The sequence below is a fragment of the Cicer arietinum genome, chromosome 7 (assembly GCF_000331145.2).
Source record: "Cicer arietinum cultivar CDC Frontier isolate Library 1 chromosome 7, Cicar.CDCFrontier_v2.0, whole genome shotgun sequence".
Classification (NCBI taxonomy): Eukaryota; Viridiplantae; Streptophyta; class Magnoliopsida; order Fabales; family Fabaceae; genus Cicer; species Cicer arietinum.
In genome coordinates, this window is record NC_021166.2 from 57,797,634 (window position 1) to 57,818,090 (window position 20,457).

A 20,457-nucleotide genomic window follows, 5' to 3' on the forward strand; every position below is an offset into this window, starting at 1 on the left:
TCTTTCCAACAGCACAATATACACCAACCTTAACCCCTATAAAAAAGTTCAAAAAATAATCAACACAACATAAGACGATTGGAAAAGCAAATGTGTTAAGAACCTGTTTGGATAAACAATTTAATTAAGTTCTTATGTATAAGATAAAAGATAAAACAGAGTGAAACTATTTTTATATAAGTGCTTATGTATTAAATTATTTCTATAACAAACATAAAATAAAGTGAAACTATTTTCTTATATGCCATAAATTGTTTTCAGAAGTTATCCTAAAGAGTTTATCGAAATTACCTAAAAACAACTTAACATAAGTTATTTTCATAAGGTCTTCCTAACAGTTTCACAAGTGTTTATGCTAATAGATAAACTCAAATATGCAAATTTTAAAGAGGCTCTTAGTCTATTAAGCTCATTTGCATACCAGTAGTAGTTGTATCCTCAATATGGTCAAATAAGCCCACAACAGTAGCCACCAAATAAGTTGACATGATAGGAGACTCCTCAAAATAAACAGTCTTTAATTCCCCATCTAGCTTTTCACTTTCAACTGGCATGTTAGACAATGCAGTTAACTCTGATGGCACAGTAAGTGTTACCTTGAAACTTGCCTGTTTAGAATAATCAACTCTTGTCAAAGTTATTAGTCTGATAAACAACTTAATCGTGCATTTATAGTATAAGTGATTATCATATAAGTACTGATGTATAAGTTATTTCTATAACAAATGATAAAATACATTATATCTGTTTTCATATAATCAATAAGTTATTTTCAGAAACTATTCTGCAGAGTTTATGGAAATAAACTGAATACATCTTATGGACATGTAATAAGTTGTTTCCATAAGCTTTCCTAATTAAGAGTCTCACAAGTGCTTAAGTGAGTATATTAGTTCAAATAAATCAATCCAACTGATAATAGAATAATGGAAAGCACCTTTAGAGCAGGTTCGTCCCAGCATGGAAAACACCTTCTTGCATCTACTGCCTCAAACTGGGTTACTGCCATATTTTTCTTCAATTCTCCATCAACATAAGTGCTATTGAAATCAATAAACATTTTTTACTCTAATTAGCCACAAACTTTTAAGTATACATAAAAAATTAATTATCTTGATAAAAAAAAGACATCCCACAAATTTTCAGAAAGGATTTCCAACTTGTTTATATTGTGAGCTTAAAATTATTAGACCAAAATGAAAATAAACTTACCGTGTTTGGATAAACATATTAATTATTAATAAGCTATTTCTATAACAAAAATTAAAATAAAGTTGAACAGGTTTTGTATAAACTTTAAGCTAATTTTATAAACTATTCTAGAGAACAAATGGAAATAAATTGAAAACAGCTTATTGATATATCATTAATTGTTTTCATAAGATATTTTAAACAGCCTCAAAGTAGTAAATAAACTCAAATAAATAAATCAAAAACATGCTATATAATATAAAGGGGAAAAGGAGGCACCATGTATAGAATCCTGTTAGATGCTCATTAAGGATTCCAGAAAACTCAATCACCAATACTCCTTCTCCAACACCAAGTGTTTCATCAAATACAAGAACTAGAATCTCATCCTTATCATCCACAACAACATCACATGGAGTGTACTATTGAACAAATCAAAACACCAAAAAAAGTCAACCAAAAAAACTAATCCAAATTCACTAATACTCCATCCAATCTCAAATATAAGTTACAGGATGGTCAAAGAAAACTGACATATCTGATTCAAATACATCAGTTTTTTTAATCTTACTTTTGCTTATATTTGAGACATATTTGAGAGTTCGGAGGGGGTAAGTGCTTAAAAAAATAAACTCACCTTGCCATAAGAGTTGGTGAACCAAGTATTTTGAATAACAAGTTCCAAGGAGTTTAAGACAATGAACTTGGTGTTTTCTTTGATAGAAAGAGTAATTTGCACAGTGCCAGAAAAAGTGCATGCTGAAAAATCAGGTAGTAAGTGAAGTTCATATTTTTTTGGAATTGCAAAATTGGGTAATCTTGTTTGGCCTTTGTATTCATCTATGTTATACTTCTTCTCCATTTTCGTCCAAGTTAACAAAGCTCCCTCTCAATTTCTTGTATTTTTTCTAACGGAAAAGCTACTTATTTATAACTTCTGAACCATTGACACTTCTAATTGAAGACGTAGTATATGTCTGATAGTGATTGCATTCAAATAATTCATTTTAAAAAATTATTATCTGTAGAAAATGACATAGATAGTTTCAATGAAGAAATTTTCCAAACCCGTAATTTCATTGATTGAAACGTTGAATTGGGTTTTTATAATTATGGTGATCATTTTCCTGCTTAGATGATTAGTTGTTGCACTTTTGATCATACTACTTATAAATTAAAATTAAAATTTTAAAATATTTAAATAAATATTTCAAATTCATTTATTATATCCAACAATAATTTTAAATTTTAAAATATTTCAAAATATAAATAAAATATATAATAATATTTATTAAAATAATAATAACATAGAAATTATTTTATCCAAATTACAAATACCATGAAAGTGCCACATAATAAAAAATAATATAAATAAAAAATTCAAATAATTAATTAATATACAGACAAAAAAATTAGTTTTAAAAATAACGAATTAAAATTTTATTTTTAACAAAACAGATGAAAAAATGCATTTTAAACCTTATTATTATTTGGGTGTGTAAAGCCTTCTCATTAGTATCCTATAATAGCACATTTATCCACACATTAAATGCACGTTACAAGTGACTAGAATTCCAATGCAATCAATAAAATCATAATACCAATAACTTATACTACAAGGCATGCACATAACACAACTTAAAAGAACGTTGCCATTTGCCAGATTGAATTGGTTTGGTTTTGCAAGGAAAAATTAAGTGATTCAATATTTTCTAGGTTTTGTTATTAATCGTTTAATTGATTTGGCTTTAAAATTAATTTCAATTCAATCGGACTCAATTCTTATCCGTTTAAATTTAATTAAGTTTGATTATTGTATATAATATATTGTTTTGTATTATTTTTAAGATAACATATTTTCTTTATGACACAATCTTTTATAAAAAAATAGTTAAAAAAAATTTTAATTACTAAAAGAAAAAATATCGAACATCATAATGCAAATAAAGTAATATTCATTTAAAAAAATTATATTTCAAATTTTGTTGATGAAATTTTAATCAAATTATCTCTTATAAAAGAAAGAAAAATAATATAATATACACAACATTCCAAATAGTTCATCCCATCTCTTCCTTTCTTCTACCGAAAATTTTAGAGTTTATATAACCTATATTTGCTTTGGTTCTATGTATTGTCTCTCATACACATTTTCTCTCTTTTACCTTTTTAATAATTTCTTTCTCTAAAATTACCACTTATTTTATTTTTCACTCTTTCAATTTAATTTTTTATTTTTCCTCTTATTTTATTTCTTTTTGGCTCATCATCCTTCATTAGTTTTTGCTTCAGATCTTTAATGTAATATAATATGAATATTGTGGATACTGGATACACTTGAAGAAAAGGAGTGAGATGGAATAGAGGAGTATCGGAGTGATAAAACTTTAAAAAAAAAATATTTAATTGATGTTAAAAAATTATATATTTTTATAGGATAAATTTTTATAATGTTATCATTCATAAATTTAAAAGATATACATGAATTGACTTAAAACAACTATCAAACTTTTTAATAGAGAAAACATTTGAGAAACTATTGTTTGAAAAAAAAAAGAAACAAAAAACAAAAAAAAAATATGTAATCATAGAAATAAAAAACCTATTATTGTTTTTTCACAAATTCAAATGTTAATTAACTTGCTAATCTACCGAGAAACTTCAATATATAAGAAAATATACCGATAAGCAATTGATCCATAACTCAAATCCTATATTATGGTAAATTAGTCCCAACTTAAATTAAAAACTTGCATATGTAAGAAAAATGAACATGTTATTTGTTTATAGTTTAGGTGTTTATTATTTTAGTTAAATAAGTTTTTAGTCCTATAAAATTTTATTTTTAGCTTTTATTAAAAAAAATTAATTTTTTAGTCCTTAATTTTTTTAATTCACTTTAGTCCCTATTTTGAAAAGTTTTTATAATAAATTGATATTTTTAGTCTCTCAATAATGTCTCTATATATAAAATCAAAATAGTGATTAAAAATAAATAAATTTATTTAGGAATTAAACTTAAAAATTTATAATTTGTATAAATTAAAAACATTTCTAATTCTATTATTATTTTTTTGATAAAAAAAACTTTCATACAAACCTAATTTGTGTACATGTCACACTTCTTGACTCCGACACACGAAGACATGTCAAAACATAATTTGGGTCAAAATTTAAACTACAATAATTGTATTGTAGGCCACCAAAAGCTCATTTCAACTATGATGGAGGAAAATATGTAATTGTCACTACGCGAAAAAACGGATTTTACAGCGCTTTTTTTAAGCCATTTACAGCGCTTTTTCAAAAAAATAAGCGCTGTGGAAACGAGCGCTGTAAATGATACAACAGCGCTTTTAAAAAAGCGCTATAAAACATGTAAATACAACGCGCGCTTGTTATGCACATTTTACAGCGCTTCTTCACAAAAAGCGTTGTAATATGCACCCCATTATATGAGTTATGGGTGTGCATTTTACAGCGCTTTCTCAAAAAAGCGCTCTAAAATGCACACCCATAACTCATATATGGGTGGGCATATTACAGCGCTTTCTCACAAAAGCGCTGTAATATGCCCACCCATAATTTCATATATGGGTGTGCATATTACAACGCTTTCTCAAAAAAGCGCTGTAAATTGCCCACCCATAATTTCATATATGGGCGTACATATTACAGCGCTTTCTCGAAGAAGCGCTGTAATATGCCCACCCATATATGAAATTATGGTTGGGCATATTACAGCGTTTGAAATGAAAGGTGCTTTTTAGCTTTTTATGGCACTTTTTTTAAAAAGCGCTGTCTTTTATCTTTGTACCCAAAATTATTTTTGATCCAAAATCACTTCACAATCAGTAGAACAGAACATATTATAGACAATCAGTTCACACAATCAGTAGAACAGAAATCAGAACTCTGTAACTTTATTAACATATATGTAACTCTGTAATTTACAACCTAAGTAACTACATTCAGATACATATATACAACCTAATTTACAACCTAATTACCTACATTCAGATACGTATATATATATAACCTAATTTACAACCTAAACTACATTCAGATCCATATGCATGTTCATATATTGTGTCCTATGATCATTTACATATAATAACTAACAGAATATACATTATATGCACTAGCTACCATATAATATTCAGATCCCTTGCCCAGCAGCAAGCTATTTCCCAGAAAATCAAATAATTTTCATGTCAAGCACGTACTGACACCATTCTTCCTTTAATTCCATCAGATCTTCCTCAGAATATGATGGACTGGAATTGGCAAAGTACTGCAATATAAAAATTGAACATATTATATTAAGTTAGTATCAAATATATAGATAATTTATATATGAAAATCATATAATGCAAATACCGTACCGTTTCTGGGATAATAGTTTTATTCTTCTCAACAATCTCCTTCATGAATCTCAATATGTAGTACCCACAGTCGATGTTATTTGTTTGACGAGGGCACTTTATTGAGATCCATGTAATGTTATTAGACTTCTGCTTCGACACTTTAGCACCTCTTTGAGCTCGATAAACTTTTAAGGCACTATCGAATGAATAAATGTGATTATTAGAGCATGAATATTTATATATATATATAAATATATATATGTAAGAAATAAATGAATATTACTTACGTGTCGAGCATATTCTTTATTCCGGGGTGATTGGTGTAATCGCCGTGCACGGGATCCAAATAGTATATCACTTCAGAGACCGCATTGATTGCAAATAGCACCCAATGTGCCCTACAACAACAAAAAATTGGTTAAGCAATTTTGTTTATAGACAACTAATAAATTAAATTCTCATCAATTAAAAAAGATAAAATTACGTACCCTGAATTATATGGTGCCAAGAACAATTTATCACTTTCTTTATTTCTTAAAAACATATCTACAATGTAGTGTTTTACATTGTCTGGATCGAGTTTGAACATCGACATCTTATGCGGAGACAAGAATGAGTATTTATTTGACAGTTTCCTCGTGCACACGACCTTCTCGTACAAAAACCTTCAATGAAAATTTTAAACTAGATTAATTACCAATACATTTAATTAATTACAAATAAATGCAATTAAAAGTATTTTTTACCTTATGTACAAGCTGATTACAGTAACACTCAGCTCCTTATGTTCGAGAAGATCGTACATTTGCTCCTTTTCGAGGTATTCAATATACTCATCTCCAAAGATGTCTTTATTCATTTGTACGATGGGCGAATCGTTGCTGCTGCCCATGTTCCTTTTTATTTGGATGTCAAGACACGCCCCGTATTTACCAAGGCGTGGCTGACTTTTATTAGGAGCAGCAGCAGCAGCGACCGATTTTCCCCGATCCAGATTTTTTGTTGCTGCAAGTTTTGCAGCTTTATTACCCTCCAGCCTTTGTAGTTTGGCAGCCCTATTAACCTCCAATTTTTGAGGTCTGCTGCCTTTTTTTGGCTGTAGGGGTGGTTTATTTATTTGGACCTACAAAAATGAGGTAAAATGTTAGTTTATTGAATCTGAAAAAATAAAAAACCTTAGGCAATAAATGTGACAAACCTTTTCGGGAGATGTAACTGATTTGTCCTTGGGAATCTTTTTTTCGAGGGCAACAAGGTGTGTGGGCCATGCCACGTAACTGCCAATAGCGTCGCTTAAGAACTTCATATCTCCATCGTTGTCCGGTATGGGCAACGGTGCAGTTGGTTCGAAAGCAACCGTAGGCGATACTTTGACATGGCCCGCGGGGATCGGAATATTGTGCAATACTTCTCCCGAAGTATTGTGCAATATTCCTTTTCCCACCTTCCGTTGAGTCGGCGAGGACAAGTATAGGACACATGTAGTGACACCCTACATCAATAGTTAAAACATAAGTACAGTTAATATATAAGTTTGTTTAATACATAAGTAATTACATAAGCAAGTAAGTAGTAAGTAATTAATTACCTCGGGAATACTCTTCAAACCGACGTTGCAACTCCCGGTTTCACTCTCCATTTGTATTTCAGGTTGGAGCTGAACCGGAAGTTGCTTGTCTTTATTCGTATTCACCAAGAGTGCCACTTGCTCCGATAAGATTCTGAGCTTCTCTAATACTTCCTCGTTGGAAGGTTTTTGGCGCTTCTCTTGAGGAAAAAAGCTTTTGGGAGTTACGCCAAATCCTTTCCCCCTCACTCGACCGGAATACTCAGGGACATTAAACACTTTCCCAAGAATGTCCCTGCACGTATCCTTGTTGCCCTCTTGAGTTTCAGAACTTTGTTCAATAGTTTCCTAAAATACATGTAACATTAAAAAGATAAGTTCAATAGCATTTTTAAAATACAATATTAAAAAATATTAAAGTGATAATATACTTACACAAAACACAAAGTTCTACAACTTTCTTGACATTTTCATTATCAACCACTCCTTCTTTGTTAACACGCGCTTCCTTCCATAAGATATGACGACCCAAGGGTTGATCGACTTGGGTGTCTTTTCTCTTTTCGTTAAAATCATAAACAAAATAATACAAATTAGTTACACACTATAGTTTATAATACAAATTACTTCATTATATAAAAGTGATGTTTAATTACTTACAATTTGTTGTTCAAGGCGTGCATATCCCATACGTGATTTCTTGTATGGGTGTTTTGGGTTGCTTGCCCGTTCGCGATTTGCCTTACTAATATTCTATATAAAAAAAAAATAGCAATTGTGTAAAAATTTAAAATACGCTACGAATATGAATAATAAAACACAAATGCTAATAAATTAATCACTTACGACAAACGCCGGGTCAGAACGTTTGGAAACAAATGCACTCCATTCATCCTTTGATATATAATGTTGATATATCTTTGGAGGTTCAGCATTTGTGCTTCCTTCTCTATCTTTTAGATAGAAATTTGAGAGATGAGATCTAAATCCACGATGGATTTTCCCAGCAACTCTCAAAACATGTTTTGTTTTTCTATATGACTTTCTTCCTTCTTAAACATAATTGATCCTTAACTTTAGAATAAAAAAAAATTAATTGACCCGTACATGGCCAAAAATTTGGCCAATGAATTGAAAAATAATTCAATTTGTGTGATTCTAATGGTAACGAGTTCAAGATGTTAGAACAACAAAAATTGGCAAGGTTTATTTTAGGGATGGTTAGTATGGCCACATTGAAGGAATTGTTCAACGTGGAAGCAATATTGATAATAAAGTTTTTTTTGTTACGTTAAAATATATATATTGTTATTCTTCTATAAGATACAAATGATTAAATTCTTACTATTTTTTATTATTATCTATTCTATATTTGATCCGTGCATTGTACGGGTAGATATATTAGATATATGTTCTTTTTATTTAATTAAGGGTGTTTATATGAAAGAATACTTAATGCATTTTTTTATTTGAATTTTTTTTAATAATAAGATCTTACATATATAAGGACAACTATAATAAAATTCAATTATGGACAACTCGTTTAATAAATCTCAAGTTTAAATTAGAGCTGAAATTCTTCTTAACCACAATATTTTTCAGCTGAACTTGAAATGATTATGACTTCTTTCTTAAGAATTGAAGGATTAAGATAAAGGAAGCGAAGTGATGCATGAAAAACAATGAATAAATCAATCTCTCACCATTTGAAAGTGATTATTCTTGAAAGATAAATAAAAAAGAGAAAAAAAAAACATGTATTTCTTTTTTTAAATTGTAATAGATCATATACAATTAAAAAAAAAATATTATAGACGCCACACCTAAAATATTTTCTTTCACTTTAATAAAATTAATAAAAAAAACTTTTGCTAAAATCATTTTTAACTATACATATTCTATTTTTATTATTTAATAATCGATATTTAACTCAATTTTTTAGTATTTAATTAACTTTTTACGATGTTATCTCTCAATCAATTTCTTCAAGTTTTTCTTAAAATTAACCATATCCATTGTCTTTTAATCCATTAACAAACAATTTTTTTACTACTCATATTATGTCATTTTAAATTAATAAAATTATTTATTAATTTTCACATATTCTATTTTATTTAATCAACAAACTAAATATGTTTAACTTTTATGAATTATTTTTAATTTTTATTCTCTTTATTATTTTATAAAATTTAAATCTATCTATCAATTTAATAAATCCTTTTTATTCTATTTATCATATTTCATTTCAGAAATATTTATATTATCTATAAACATACTTTTTTCTTTTTTCATCCATTCTTTCTTTTTCGTTCCGGTCCATTGAAGCAAAACAAAACCACTCTGATCTGGAAGAGTCAAACCCGGTCCATCTTGTTGTAATAAAAAAACCGATCCGTCTTCCAAACGGATGTTCCGAATCTATTTACACAGATTCTCAAAACCAAACCGCCTCGGTTTTTTTCTTTCTTTGTAAAATAGAAAGCTTTTTCACAGTTTCAAATCACAAAAAAGAGGCACTGCAACATTGCGTGCCCTCACACGATTCCACGAAACCCTAACCCTAACCCCTCTTTCCATGGCGCATAACGACTCAAACTCCGATCCCAATTCCCAAACCCGATTCTACAACCCATACAAAGACCTTGATATTCCTATTCAAAATCTCTACAAACTCTCAACCTCACCGGAGTTTCTCTTCGACGAAGAAGCTCGCCGTAAACGCCGTTCATGGGGAGAAAATCTCACCTTCTACACCGGTTGCGGTTACCTCGGTGGTTCAATCGCCGGTGCCGGAGTCGGACTCGTCGACGGTGTTAAAGCCTTCGAGTCCAGCGACACCGCAAAGCTTCGAATCAACCGAATACTTAACTCCTCCGGTCATTCCGGTCGGACGTGGGGAAACCGTGTCGGTATCATCGGATTGCTTTACGCCGGAATCGAGAGCGGGATCGAGGCTGCGAGGGATACTGATGATGCTTGGAACAGCGTTGCGGCGGGTCTTGGTACCGGTGCACTTTATCGAGCGGCGAGAGGGGTGAGATCGGCGGCCGTGGCTGGAGCTGTTGGTGGAGTTCTTGTTGGAGTTGCCGTGACGGCGAAACAGGCGTTGAAACGATATGTACCTATATGAATGAAGTGTGAGTGTGAGATTCTTCAATATATTCAATCGATGGAAAAAAAAATCAATTTTGAGAGATGATTGATGTTAGTTTTAGTTATTATAGATTATATAGAATTGTTTTAAAAAGTTACATACCATATATATTATGGTGATGGTAGTTAGTAATTAATACTTCTGTTGCAAATTATTGTTTTAATGCCATATTTTTTCAGCTCTATTATAGAATCAATTAATCTTTTGTTTTAACTTGTTCTTCGTTTTATGTGATGGGTGTTGTTGGATCAATATGTATGACTTCAATTGAATGGCTGGTTTGATAGATTTTGCATGTGTTAGTGTTTGGTCACAGATGAACTACTTTTCTTTGGTAAAAAACCGCTACTAGTCTACTACCTTGTTCATTTGAGAGTTTATGTGGAAGAGATTGTTGGGACTTTATCATGGGAGTTTTGCAGGATTTTGATGCCATTTGGTGTGATGTTTTGCTTGTTTTTCATCACCTTCTTGCATCTTAATTTCATCCTTGCAATTTGTAGTTTGAAGGGTATGTATTTTTCAGTGGAATGTGGCTTCTTCTAAGTTCTAGTCATATCATGTATGAACATCTTTTTGGTGATGTCGATTACTCTTGTTATGTTGCTATGAGCACTTGAACAATTTACTTGAGAGTCAAGAGGTATTAAGGTTAATGACCAACCAGTGTTATTATATACTTATATATGTACAAATGTAGCTTTGTTTCTGAAAAACATCCAAATTTAGGTTGATTATTATAGTTTGCCACTTGCTGTTATTGAGTGTCTTTGTTGCCTTAGTTTTTGCCAAACTGGATTTTTTTTTTGACAAAACTAAACTGGATTTGTTAATATCCTGGTAGTTCGTTAGTGGTATTTGATTGATCATATGTTGAATGTAATTCATGTCTGGGTCATGGGAAACTGAAGGTTTACTTAATGGCAAATTCTAAGGCTGGTGATCTTTCCATGTTGCTCACTGTAAGCAATCAATCTTTGCTGTTAGATTAAGAAGTTTAACTTGACATTATTGTGGATCTCCTGCACTATATTGTTTCTCCCCCTCTTACCCTGCTTGGGTACTTCCTACTCTGCCTTCACCTTCGCCGCCAAGACAACCATTTTTAAGGGGAACAAATGTACTCAGCAATTCAAGTGTTTTTTGGTGCAAATCAAAGGAGACATATAGGGATTAGGGACAGAGAATCAATATCATCTTTGTGTTTAAGAATTGGTTCAATTCTCAGTCACGACAATTGTTTTTTTTTACATGAGATTGCAATTTGCCTCAGGCTTCCTTGGTCTATCGATCTTCTTGTCTTTTGCTTTTTCTCTTCCACGTTTCCAGTTTAGTAAAAATCAGTAAGGGTAGGTCTAGGTCTTTGATGTTGCTAAATTGGCTTTAGCATACGACAAAGTCATCAAAGCTAATCCTCTTCTCCAGGAGTTCGTGCTTTGTTGGTAGCTTCAGCAAGCTGAAAATAGGTGAGGTCGTTGCTCTCCCCTCCCAATGAAGGAGGAGAACCAGAAATAGAGTGAGAAACTGAGAGAAAGGTTAATTTCTATTTTTAAGTTTCACTTTAGTTCCTTAAATTTTTTTCATTTTGTTCTCTTAAGTTTCAAATATTATACACTTAGTCCTTTAGTTAGTGTTTCATTTGAGTCTGTCTAATTGTCCTACATGTTGCATGTTTAGGATGAACTGGCAAATGAATCAGAACCATACCCTTTCTTCCTTGGCAGGTCATAATGCAATCATATATGCAATGAAAAATGGCATACAGCACTTTCATTTTTGTCTCATATATATCTTCATCAAATTTCTCAATTTAACCTAACCCATAATCACGTTTTTATAAGCATGGACACAAGGACACTCCTGTTGAGATCCAGTTCTTCAAATAACTCAGCTTCATCTGACCTCCCAACCTTGCAAAGGACCACTATCGAGCTGTGTTATTTTCCAAATCACCCTAGGCATAAGGAAAAATTTAACGGATTCAAGCAAATCATTGACGAAAAAGTTTGGAGGTCGTAGTATTTGAAATTTAAAGACTAAAAACAGAAAGAAAGAAATTTGATGGATCAATGTGAAATTTAAAAATAAATTAAAGAATTAAAAGTATAATTTAACCTGCTCTTTAATATCCGATGAACCATCATGTAGGAGTCATAATCTTCACATGTGTTTATGCTGCCTACACTAGAAGATGCCTTAACAATGCATCTCTAGATAGTCTGTAAAGAGAATGATACATACCAAATTATTGGCAGAATATCCTGTCCTTTTTGAAATTTGATTGTTAAATTTTATTGATTTCTAAATATATAAGGACAATGTTGACCTTAATATGATAAAGAAAACTTGATAAATGTATTTTAGAAAATAAGAATGGGATACAAGGGAAAGAATTTGTTTAAATTTGTGAAAATCAATCTTTGATAAAAGTTTTTCTTTTTACAAATCACTTGTATAAGTTAAACATCACATCACTTTACTTAATAGATCTTGTAAATTTTACTTGATTGAGACTTGTTTGAGAATTAGGAGAAGAAGGTTTTGGAGAGAAGGGGGAATGAAGAGATAAAGGTGAGGTTTTGGACTATTTTTTGAAGAAAATGAGATACAAATTTAGAAAGTGTTATAAAGAGAAGTAACAAATTTAGAAAAATATTAAAACTCCTCCAAAGTTATCCCCCTCCACTGTATTTTTAGTTCTTCTATGTTAAAGGGTTTTGGTCAATTAAAGAAAAATAAAAACTCATTTAAGGTGAGTGGATTGCTCACTCTTCCTCTTCGTTTTATTTCTTCCTTTACCATCAAAGTTATTCCCTCCCTATCAATATGGTATGACACAAATGTATTAGAGTGAAATTTTAAACGACTTATGACTATGTTCATGGGTTACTTCTTTGATATATAGTTATCCCAAAGTTTAGCACAACTAACTGCTATTCCGATACAACACCACTTTGATTGAAAAAAAATGAATACTTTATTGCCCAATCAAATAAAGAGTAGGACGATTTTAACACAAGGAAGGTGAGATGTCAATAAAATAAAATTAACGTTCTTTCAATTATTCACACCATCTAACAAAGAAAATGTCAGATCCTCATTTGCCTGTATTGTTACTGGGCAGCATTCTCTTCTGAGAGCACAATTTCAGGGCTCAAAATTCAATACCTTATCTACCCTCACTTATTAAAAAAATTACAACTTTGCAAAATTTATTTTAAAAGATTAAATACTTAAATCAAAAATTGGTCAGGGATACAATCAACCAAACCCAAATGGGAAATACCAGGTGATCAAGTCTTATCCCCTGCCTATAATATCACTCGGAAGAAGGAATTGAGTGCGTCTAGGTCTTCTATTTACTTTTACAACAACATCGATTCTGGATTCTCAATATAGCCTTTGAATGCTTTTAACCATTCAGCACCAATTGCCCCTGAACAGAATAATTATGCGTATTGTTAGCATGTTATGTTTCACCGAGTGAATAATCATTTTGGTCATTGAAAGTGTAGGAATAGGACAATATAGTTCTCAAATTTACAAAATGTGAAGAACATCAGTCAATTTCATCCCTCTACCAAAATATATCTTTAGAAACTATCTAACAAAATTAATGAAAGGCCTAGAAAAATATTGCCTTAATCTCTCTCTTGCATGCATAAGACAAATATAAAAACTTCAAAATGTGGTGTTAAATTTGGAAAAAAATGACTATTCCAAGTTTCATGATTACAAGTCGCAAAAAATGTATTTAACTCCCCTAAAGAGTGAAGTAAGTAATCTCAGTCATTAATCAATAAATCATCGACTGATATTCCAACACATTCACTGACGATTGGCATTATTTTACCTTTTAAAGTGAATAATTAACTTTAAACGGTAAAAAAATCCAAAAAGAGGAGGATAAGGAACAAAATAAGATTAAGGATGATTACCATCTATTACACGGTGATCACAGCTGAGGGTCACGGCCATGAAGGAAGCAAACTTGAATTCTTCAGCACCTGAACCTGGAACGACCCGCCTCTCAGCTGCTCATGTAGAAGAAATGAAGCATGGTGATCATTATGACAAACAAGAACAACAAATGCAGTTAATAAAAGAAATAAAGGGGGAAAAAATATTAAATTCAATTACCAGATCCAACGGCAAGAATGCCTGATTGAGGAGGATTGACAATGGCACAGAACTGTTTGACACCAAATGGCCCTCCCAAGTTGGACACTGTAAATGTACCTCCCTGCAATATATATCAACCCAACAATTAATAAACTAGTACAAGACATTGTTGTTGGCAGATGAATAGGAATGGACAGTTAGCTTCAATAACCTCATAATCTTGGGGTTTCAAGCTGTTTTCTTTGGCTTTCTTTGCCAATTGTTTGACCTCTTCCCCTATTGTAGATAGGCCTTTTTTGTCTGCATCCTGCAAATGTCATGAATATAAGGTGAATTAGAACAAGTAAAGGCTGTGAATGTCTTTGAAGTGTAAGAAAGAGATCCTCACTCACCCTGACAACGGGAACAAAGAGTCCATGATCCGTCTGCACGGCAACATTGATATTCACATTATGATACCTGCAGAAAAACAAAATAACAAATGTTACATTTAAGGTCATTCACAAATTTGACGGCAATCCTTGCAATTTAAAAATTGTTAACTTACTGGCGAATATAATCATTTGTCCATGAGCTGTTACACTGAGGAACTTTACGGAGAGCCAATGCAGCAGCCTGAAATAAAAAAGACAAGCATCGAACTTAGTTATATGTACGGGATAATCTCTCCTGCACAAGACAGATGGTTTAAGCTAAAGAAGTCTCTTTATGCAACTTATGAGACATTTTTTGAGACAAATTGCAACTCAGATAATTGTAAAGCCCCTCTTAAAAGTTGAGGGATAATGTAACAGTATTGTGCTAAAATAAATTTCACACTACATTGCAGGGTGCGATTTTCACAACCAATTAATAACCACTTGAGTTTAAAACCTAGCTTTTCTATTGACAATGTGTACGAAAACTAATGCACTGCCCTTTGAACTGTTTTAGCTCGAAATTCAGAGTTCTATAATTTCATAAGAAGTAAGAAAAAAAATGAACATAGTTACAATTTATAAAGGAGCCAAATCTACCCGAGCAAACACTTGGACGTTTTGCTATAAGCTAATCACAAACAAGTGAAAAGTCACACAATGTATGTTCATCAAAGGTGAAGTCCTTCTCTACTTAATTAAACACCTAAGTACCAACCAAAACACAGGGTAAAAGGAAGACAATCTGCAACCTACAAACACAGATATTTTGGTCAGAGAAAAATTTGATACCTTGATTACAAGGTCGTTTACTGATATGCGAGCCCCACCAGAGGCTTCCTGCAGTGAATTGAGTTGGGTACGCAAACTGCAGATAAGGAATTCTAATTATAAGAAATTATTTGTATCATGGGTAAATATATTGGTAACGGGGAAGCTCACCTCATGAGTTTGTCAACACATGTATCTACTGTTAAATAGTAATGAGGAATAGTTTGTTTTGATAGCAATAAACGTGAAGCTGTGACCTGTCAAATATAGAGTTAGTCTCAAGGAAAAGGCATAAGTTATGCATGGAAGATATAAGATATGTTAATTAAGATCGTGATATTAAATAAATATACAGAAAAAAAAAAATGTTCCATTGATATTGACCAAGACTATCAAGAAGCATACACAATTTTTTTTCACAAATTGAGAACATATGTGGCATGGTCCTAAACAAAAGGTCTTTGGTTGATGTGGGAAACAAAGTATCATCAAAGATAAATTTCAAAGACTTGTTCCATAAACTACCTTCCTTATCTGAGAGACAGGAATGTCGGTATAATCCAGTGATGCACCTGTTGCAGCCTTGGCTTTTGAGGGTGCTGAAGCTTCTTTAGCACCAGAAGCTGCATCAGATTAGATGGTAAAAAAGGGTTATAATATGATGAATACAATCAACAAAAGGATGAAAGTGATTACAAGCACAAAGCTGAAATAGTGGCCTAAGTGATAGGATTAGACTGAATCCCGATTCAACATTAACTACAGCATTACAGCCAAAACAACAGCTTTCAAAGTTTTGTACGGTCAATATCCTCCCTCCTTTGCTTTAGAAAGAGGTTACTTTTCCCTTTGAGGTTGAGGAAGTAGATCGGTTAACTCAACAAACTGACGAGTTGTAGGTTGAACTGAAAGACAATTAGTTCAAGGCACAACACCAGTTCAAGGCAACATGTGAATAAGCATGGGAGAGCAACGGAGTTCCAAGTGGGGAAGCACGTGTTTCTACTATATCATGTACATAATACAGACAGACATGACATTTAGAAAATTAGAATTATACCCAAGTAATCGTCAATGTCACCCTTGACAATGAGCCCATCCGCTCCTGTTCCTTTAATGCTGGAGAGAGGCACCTACATACATGTGGTAAACAGGTTAGTAACTGACATTTTCTCTTCAGCCAAGTAATTTAGTTCTTTAACAGAAATATCTTCAACCATCAAATTTCAGAATTAGTAACTGACATTTTTCTCTTCAGCCAACTTTCTAGCAAGGGGACTAGCAAATATGCGATCTCCAGATGAAGGTGGTGCACTGGGTTTAGAAACCTTTGTTTCAGGTTCTCGAGCAGGCTCTTCTGCCACCTCTTTCTTTGGGGGAGGTGGGGCAGAGGCTTCTTTGGCAGGGGGGTCACTAGATTCAGATGCTGAAGCTTGGTAATCTTTAAATTTTGCAATGTCCTCCTCATCTTCAACAGTTATGGCAATTACCTGTGAAAAAATTTATTCCCGTTACCAACAAGGATACTTTTCAAAAGAGAAATAGAGTTTGGAGTGAAAAGAAAAAAATAATTCTGGTGAATTCAAACTGTGGAACAACCACATAAACAGCCCTTTCCAAAGAAGAGAAAAAGATAAGTGGGGAGAGCTAGACAATATCAATACCTCACCAACTTTAATTTCTTTTTCCCCATCCTTACGTACTATTTTGGCCAGATAACCTTCTTCCATGCATTCCATTTCAACTGTAGCTTTATCCTTCATTTGAAATACAATTTATACACCATTTCAGACAAAAATCTAAATAGTAATATATTATATGTGAAATTTATCTCTGGTACAAGAACCATACAGTTTCAACTTCACAGAGCACTTCACCAGGAGAAACCTTATCACCTTCTTTCTTCAACCATCTTGCAATGTTACCCTGCATATCATTGGGAATGAGTTAGTATAAACCATTATCTGCTATATGGCAATCTCATAGGTTTCAGAAAAGTAGAAACCTCTGTCATTGTAGGTGAGAGAGAAGGCATTCCAATTTCCTGGTGTGGGGGGAGATCTGAAAGATATTCGCCATTTTTGGTAAATAAATCATTAAGTACACAATCATTGATACTGATGTTCCCAAAATTTATGGTTTATTTTATACAGAAAACAGAGAGAAAGAAAAAGTAGGGATTAAGGAAAAATATAAGACCCTCCTTACTTTTGGAAAATATCATTCCTTTCCCCCAAACAATTATATTTTTAGGCAACAACCAACCAAGTACATAACCTAACCTCTCCCTATAAGGGGCAGACATTAGTTCCCATCATGATAAATGATGCGGCAGTATAAGATTCAGCATGGAATGAAAGGTCGCATTACTGTTCACAACTTAAAAGAAAGCTTTACATAGATGTGTTCCAGAGGTGTAAGACCATTCTTGTATCTCCAATTCTCCACCAAAAAGCATTAGGTTTTAGGAGAGTTGGACTTTGCCATGGTATTAAAACACCTGTGACCACGTTTTAAGAGCTTGAATCTTCTACTATATGCTTTGTAAATAAGTTAAATGAAGCACAAGGTATGTGCATTATCCATGCTTCAAGCTCAGAGTTCTAATGTGCGGGAGCATGTTAAAGATATAAATTACCTCTACCTAACAACTTAAGCTTTTAGGAAAATAATCCTCCACAAGCCATGGCACATACTAAGTGATGCCTAACATATTGTCTAAAGATCCCGCTAAAAAAGCCTCATAGCTCACATCTTTCAGAACTGCAGTGTTCTTTAGACATAAATATGAATTGAAAGCACCATTTGGGTGAGAAGCCTCACCAACATTGCAGATCTTGGATCTATGGACAGTTCACTCAAAAGCAAAACATTCAACTAAATATAAAACCAAAGAGGAACAAAACAACTCCTGAATATTTTTACTAGAGTAATTTAGATAGGATCATGATGTGAAATGACATAGAGGAAAAAATATCAACAACGCCAAAGAACCGTGAACTGTACCTGAAGCCGATGCATAGCTTCTCCTTGACAAAACCTGTGAATTTCTTTTGGAGGGCTCAGTGAAATGAAAACGAATAAGTTACTGGTAATCCCATATTAAAGCAAGACAAGTACAGGAAAACAAAATAAAAAATTGACATGAAAACAACTTACTGTGAAACCTCTCCATTAAACAAGGACCCCCTCATGTAACCCCTTTTCATGGTGGACATGTTTCTCTTCTGTAGACCAAATAAAAGTTTATATGAAAGAGAGAATACAGGTCAGCCGAGAACGTTAGCTCACAGGGAGGGTGTAAAAAACCAAATAATATAATGTGAAATACTGCACAAAGAAAACAAGTTACGATAACTTGATTGGCACTGTCATGTAAATGAGCTCTACTCACAGTAAAGTTGGGGGCTGATTCAGAGACACGGTTTCTCGCTGAAGATTCATAGTCTTGTAATCGGGTTTTCAGCACATCTAAACAATAACAAACTCCAATTACAAATACATACATAAAATAAAATATAAAGAACATAAGATAGCAATAGCATCATCGTATCATAAGGTTCCTACGCAATCTCGCCTAAAGGTGATTTTCTCCCACATCACCTGTAATGCTATATACTCTTGCTCACACACAGATAGATAGATTCTAAGTTTAATGAACATACACTGACAATGTAAAATAGTTTTAAATTGTCAACCTATAAGAAACCACTGTGTTGCCATGCCATCCAACCAATTTCAAAATATCTGTGATTTCGTGGAATACAAGACAGTGCATCTTCTATTTTCTCAGAGTAGAGTTTATAAAAGTTAAAACGCAATTTGTTAATCTGATTACTGCTAATGTATCTTAGGCAATAGCAAATTAAAAAAATTAAAAATTTCCCCTTTACACAGTTTAATACACATGCATGAATTTTCATCCTAACTATGACTTGCAAAATTTTCATTTTATAAGAAAAAATAAATAAAAGTACCTCGATTTGTGTTGATAGAAGAAGCTTGAACATCTCTGGAAAACCAACGAACCAAAAGGGCACGCTCGTTGTGTAACAAACTCGAAGCATTTCGTAACTGCAAAAGTATAATAGATAAGTTCAAATAAAAAAAACTATGAGAAAACACGAAGAAAAAAAGATGCATATTATGGTGAAGAGAAGGATTGAGGAACCTTTTTGGAGTGATTAAGTAAATGAGATGCCATAATGAATTTTGGGAATCGGCGATGAGAATTGAGAAAGAAAGAGAGTTAGGGTTTGGTGGTGGTAGATCCGATCAAGTACAAGATCGAAATGGCATGGCAGCAGCTACCGCAGCAAATCCACCCAGATAATTAATTATTCGTTCTTTCCTTTTTTAATTAATTTAATAAATATAACTATTTTATTCTTTTTTAGTTTATAGTGTATAGTAACTCTTTATTCAGAAAAAAATTCAAAAAAATTCTTAAATTATCAAAAAATTTGATTAAATATATAATTTTTTATCATAATCTTAAATACGATTTACTATCACAATAATAAATTATTATAATATTATAAACTAAATAAATGAATACTTTAATGATATGAAGACTAATTTAATTTTTTTAAATCACTAAAATAATTGATTACTTAAATAATAATAATAATAATAATAATAAATGACAATCACAGTGTTTTTAGGCTTTTGGGTCGGTTTTGTCCGTACGAGTTTATATTGGTTTGTTGAATTTTCTATAGCGGTGGCGGCTATGGAAATTTTATTTGTTTTTTTGGAATTTTTTTACTTAATTCATAACTATTATTCTTTTTTTTTATTTTGCCATTGAACTTGTAGAGATATAATTGAACTTTATATAATGTGATGAGCATTAATGACCACGTTGGT

General features: G+C 32.2%; 3 protein-coding genes and 1 non-coding gene across 4 annotated transcripts in view; 1 reads left to right on the forward strand and 3 right to left on the reverse strand.

The window, feature by feature from the left end:
• The window catches only part of LOC101493693 (aminopeptidase M1), a 9,776-nt gene extending 7,578 nt beyond the window's left edge, over positions 1-2,198 (reverse strand). The window contains exons 1-5 of the mRNA XM_073370777.1: positions 1,829-2,198; positions 1,471-1,613; positions 938-1,040; positions 422-608; positions 1-36 (exon numbers count right to left, since the gene is read on the reverse strand). Coding sequence (XP_073226878.1) covers positions 1-36; positions 422-608; positions 938-1,040; positions 1,471-1,613; positions 1,829-2,053 — 694 coding nt within the window. The 5' untranslated portion in view covers positions 2,054-2,198. The remainder of the gene's footprint in view (positions 37-421; positions 609-937; positions 1,041-1,470; positions 1,614-1,828) is intronic.
• Positions 2,199-4,649: 2,451 nt separating this feature from the next.
• LOC113787919 (small nucleolar RNA SNORA69) lies at positions 4,650-4,773 on the reverse strand. Its single transcript, XR_003474438.1, has one exon. It is a non-coding gene; the product is annotated as a small nucleolar RNA SNORA69 (small nucleolar RNA).
• A 4,772-nt stretch (positions 4,774-9,545) lies between these two features.
• Positions 9,546-10,492, forward strand: LOC101492603 (mitochondrial import inner membrane translocase subunit TIM23-2-like). Its single transcript, XM_004510359.4, has one exon. It carries the CDS (start codon positions 9,701-9,703, stop codon positions 10,253-10,255), a length of 555 nt encoding a protein of 184 aa, XP_004510416.1. The 5' UTR covers positions 9,546-9,700; the 3' UTR covers positions 10,256-10,492.
• Positions 10,493-13,304: 2,812 nt separating this feature from the next.
• LOC101492264 (dihydrolipoyllysine-residue acetyltransferase component 2 of pyruvate dehydrogenase complex, mitochondrial-like) lies at positions 13,305-19,937 on the reverse strand. Its single transcript, XM_004510358.3, has 19 exons — positions 19,760-19,937; positions 19,566-19,662; positions 18,983-19,059; positions 18,748-18,815; positions 18,595-18,638; positions 17,594-17,649; positions 17,440-17,514; positions 17,253-17,345; positions 16,833-17,078; positions 16,649-16,721; positions 16,114-16,211; positions 15,760-15,845; positions 15,610-15,685; positions 14,949-15,016; positions 14,794-14,860; positions 14,613-14,708; positions 14,420-14,522; positions 14,218-14,313; positions 13,305-13,715 (listed from the first exon to the last, which is right to left on the reverse strand). The coding sequence occupies exons 1-19, from the start codon at positions 19,790-19,792 to the stop codon at positions 13,645-13,647; spliced, it is 1,623 nt and encodes a 540-aa protein (XP_004510415.1). The 5' UTR covers positions 19,793-19,937; the 3' UTR covers positions 13,305-13,644.
• Positions 19,938-20,457: the final 520 nt, after the last annotated feature.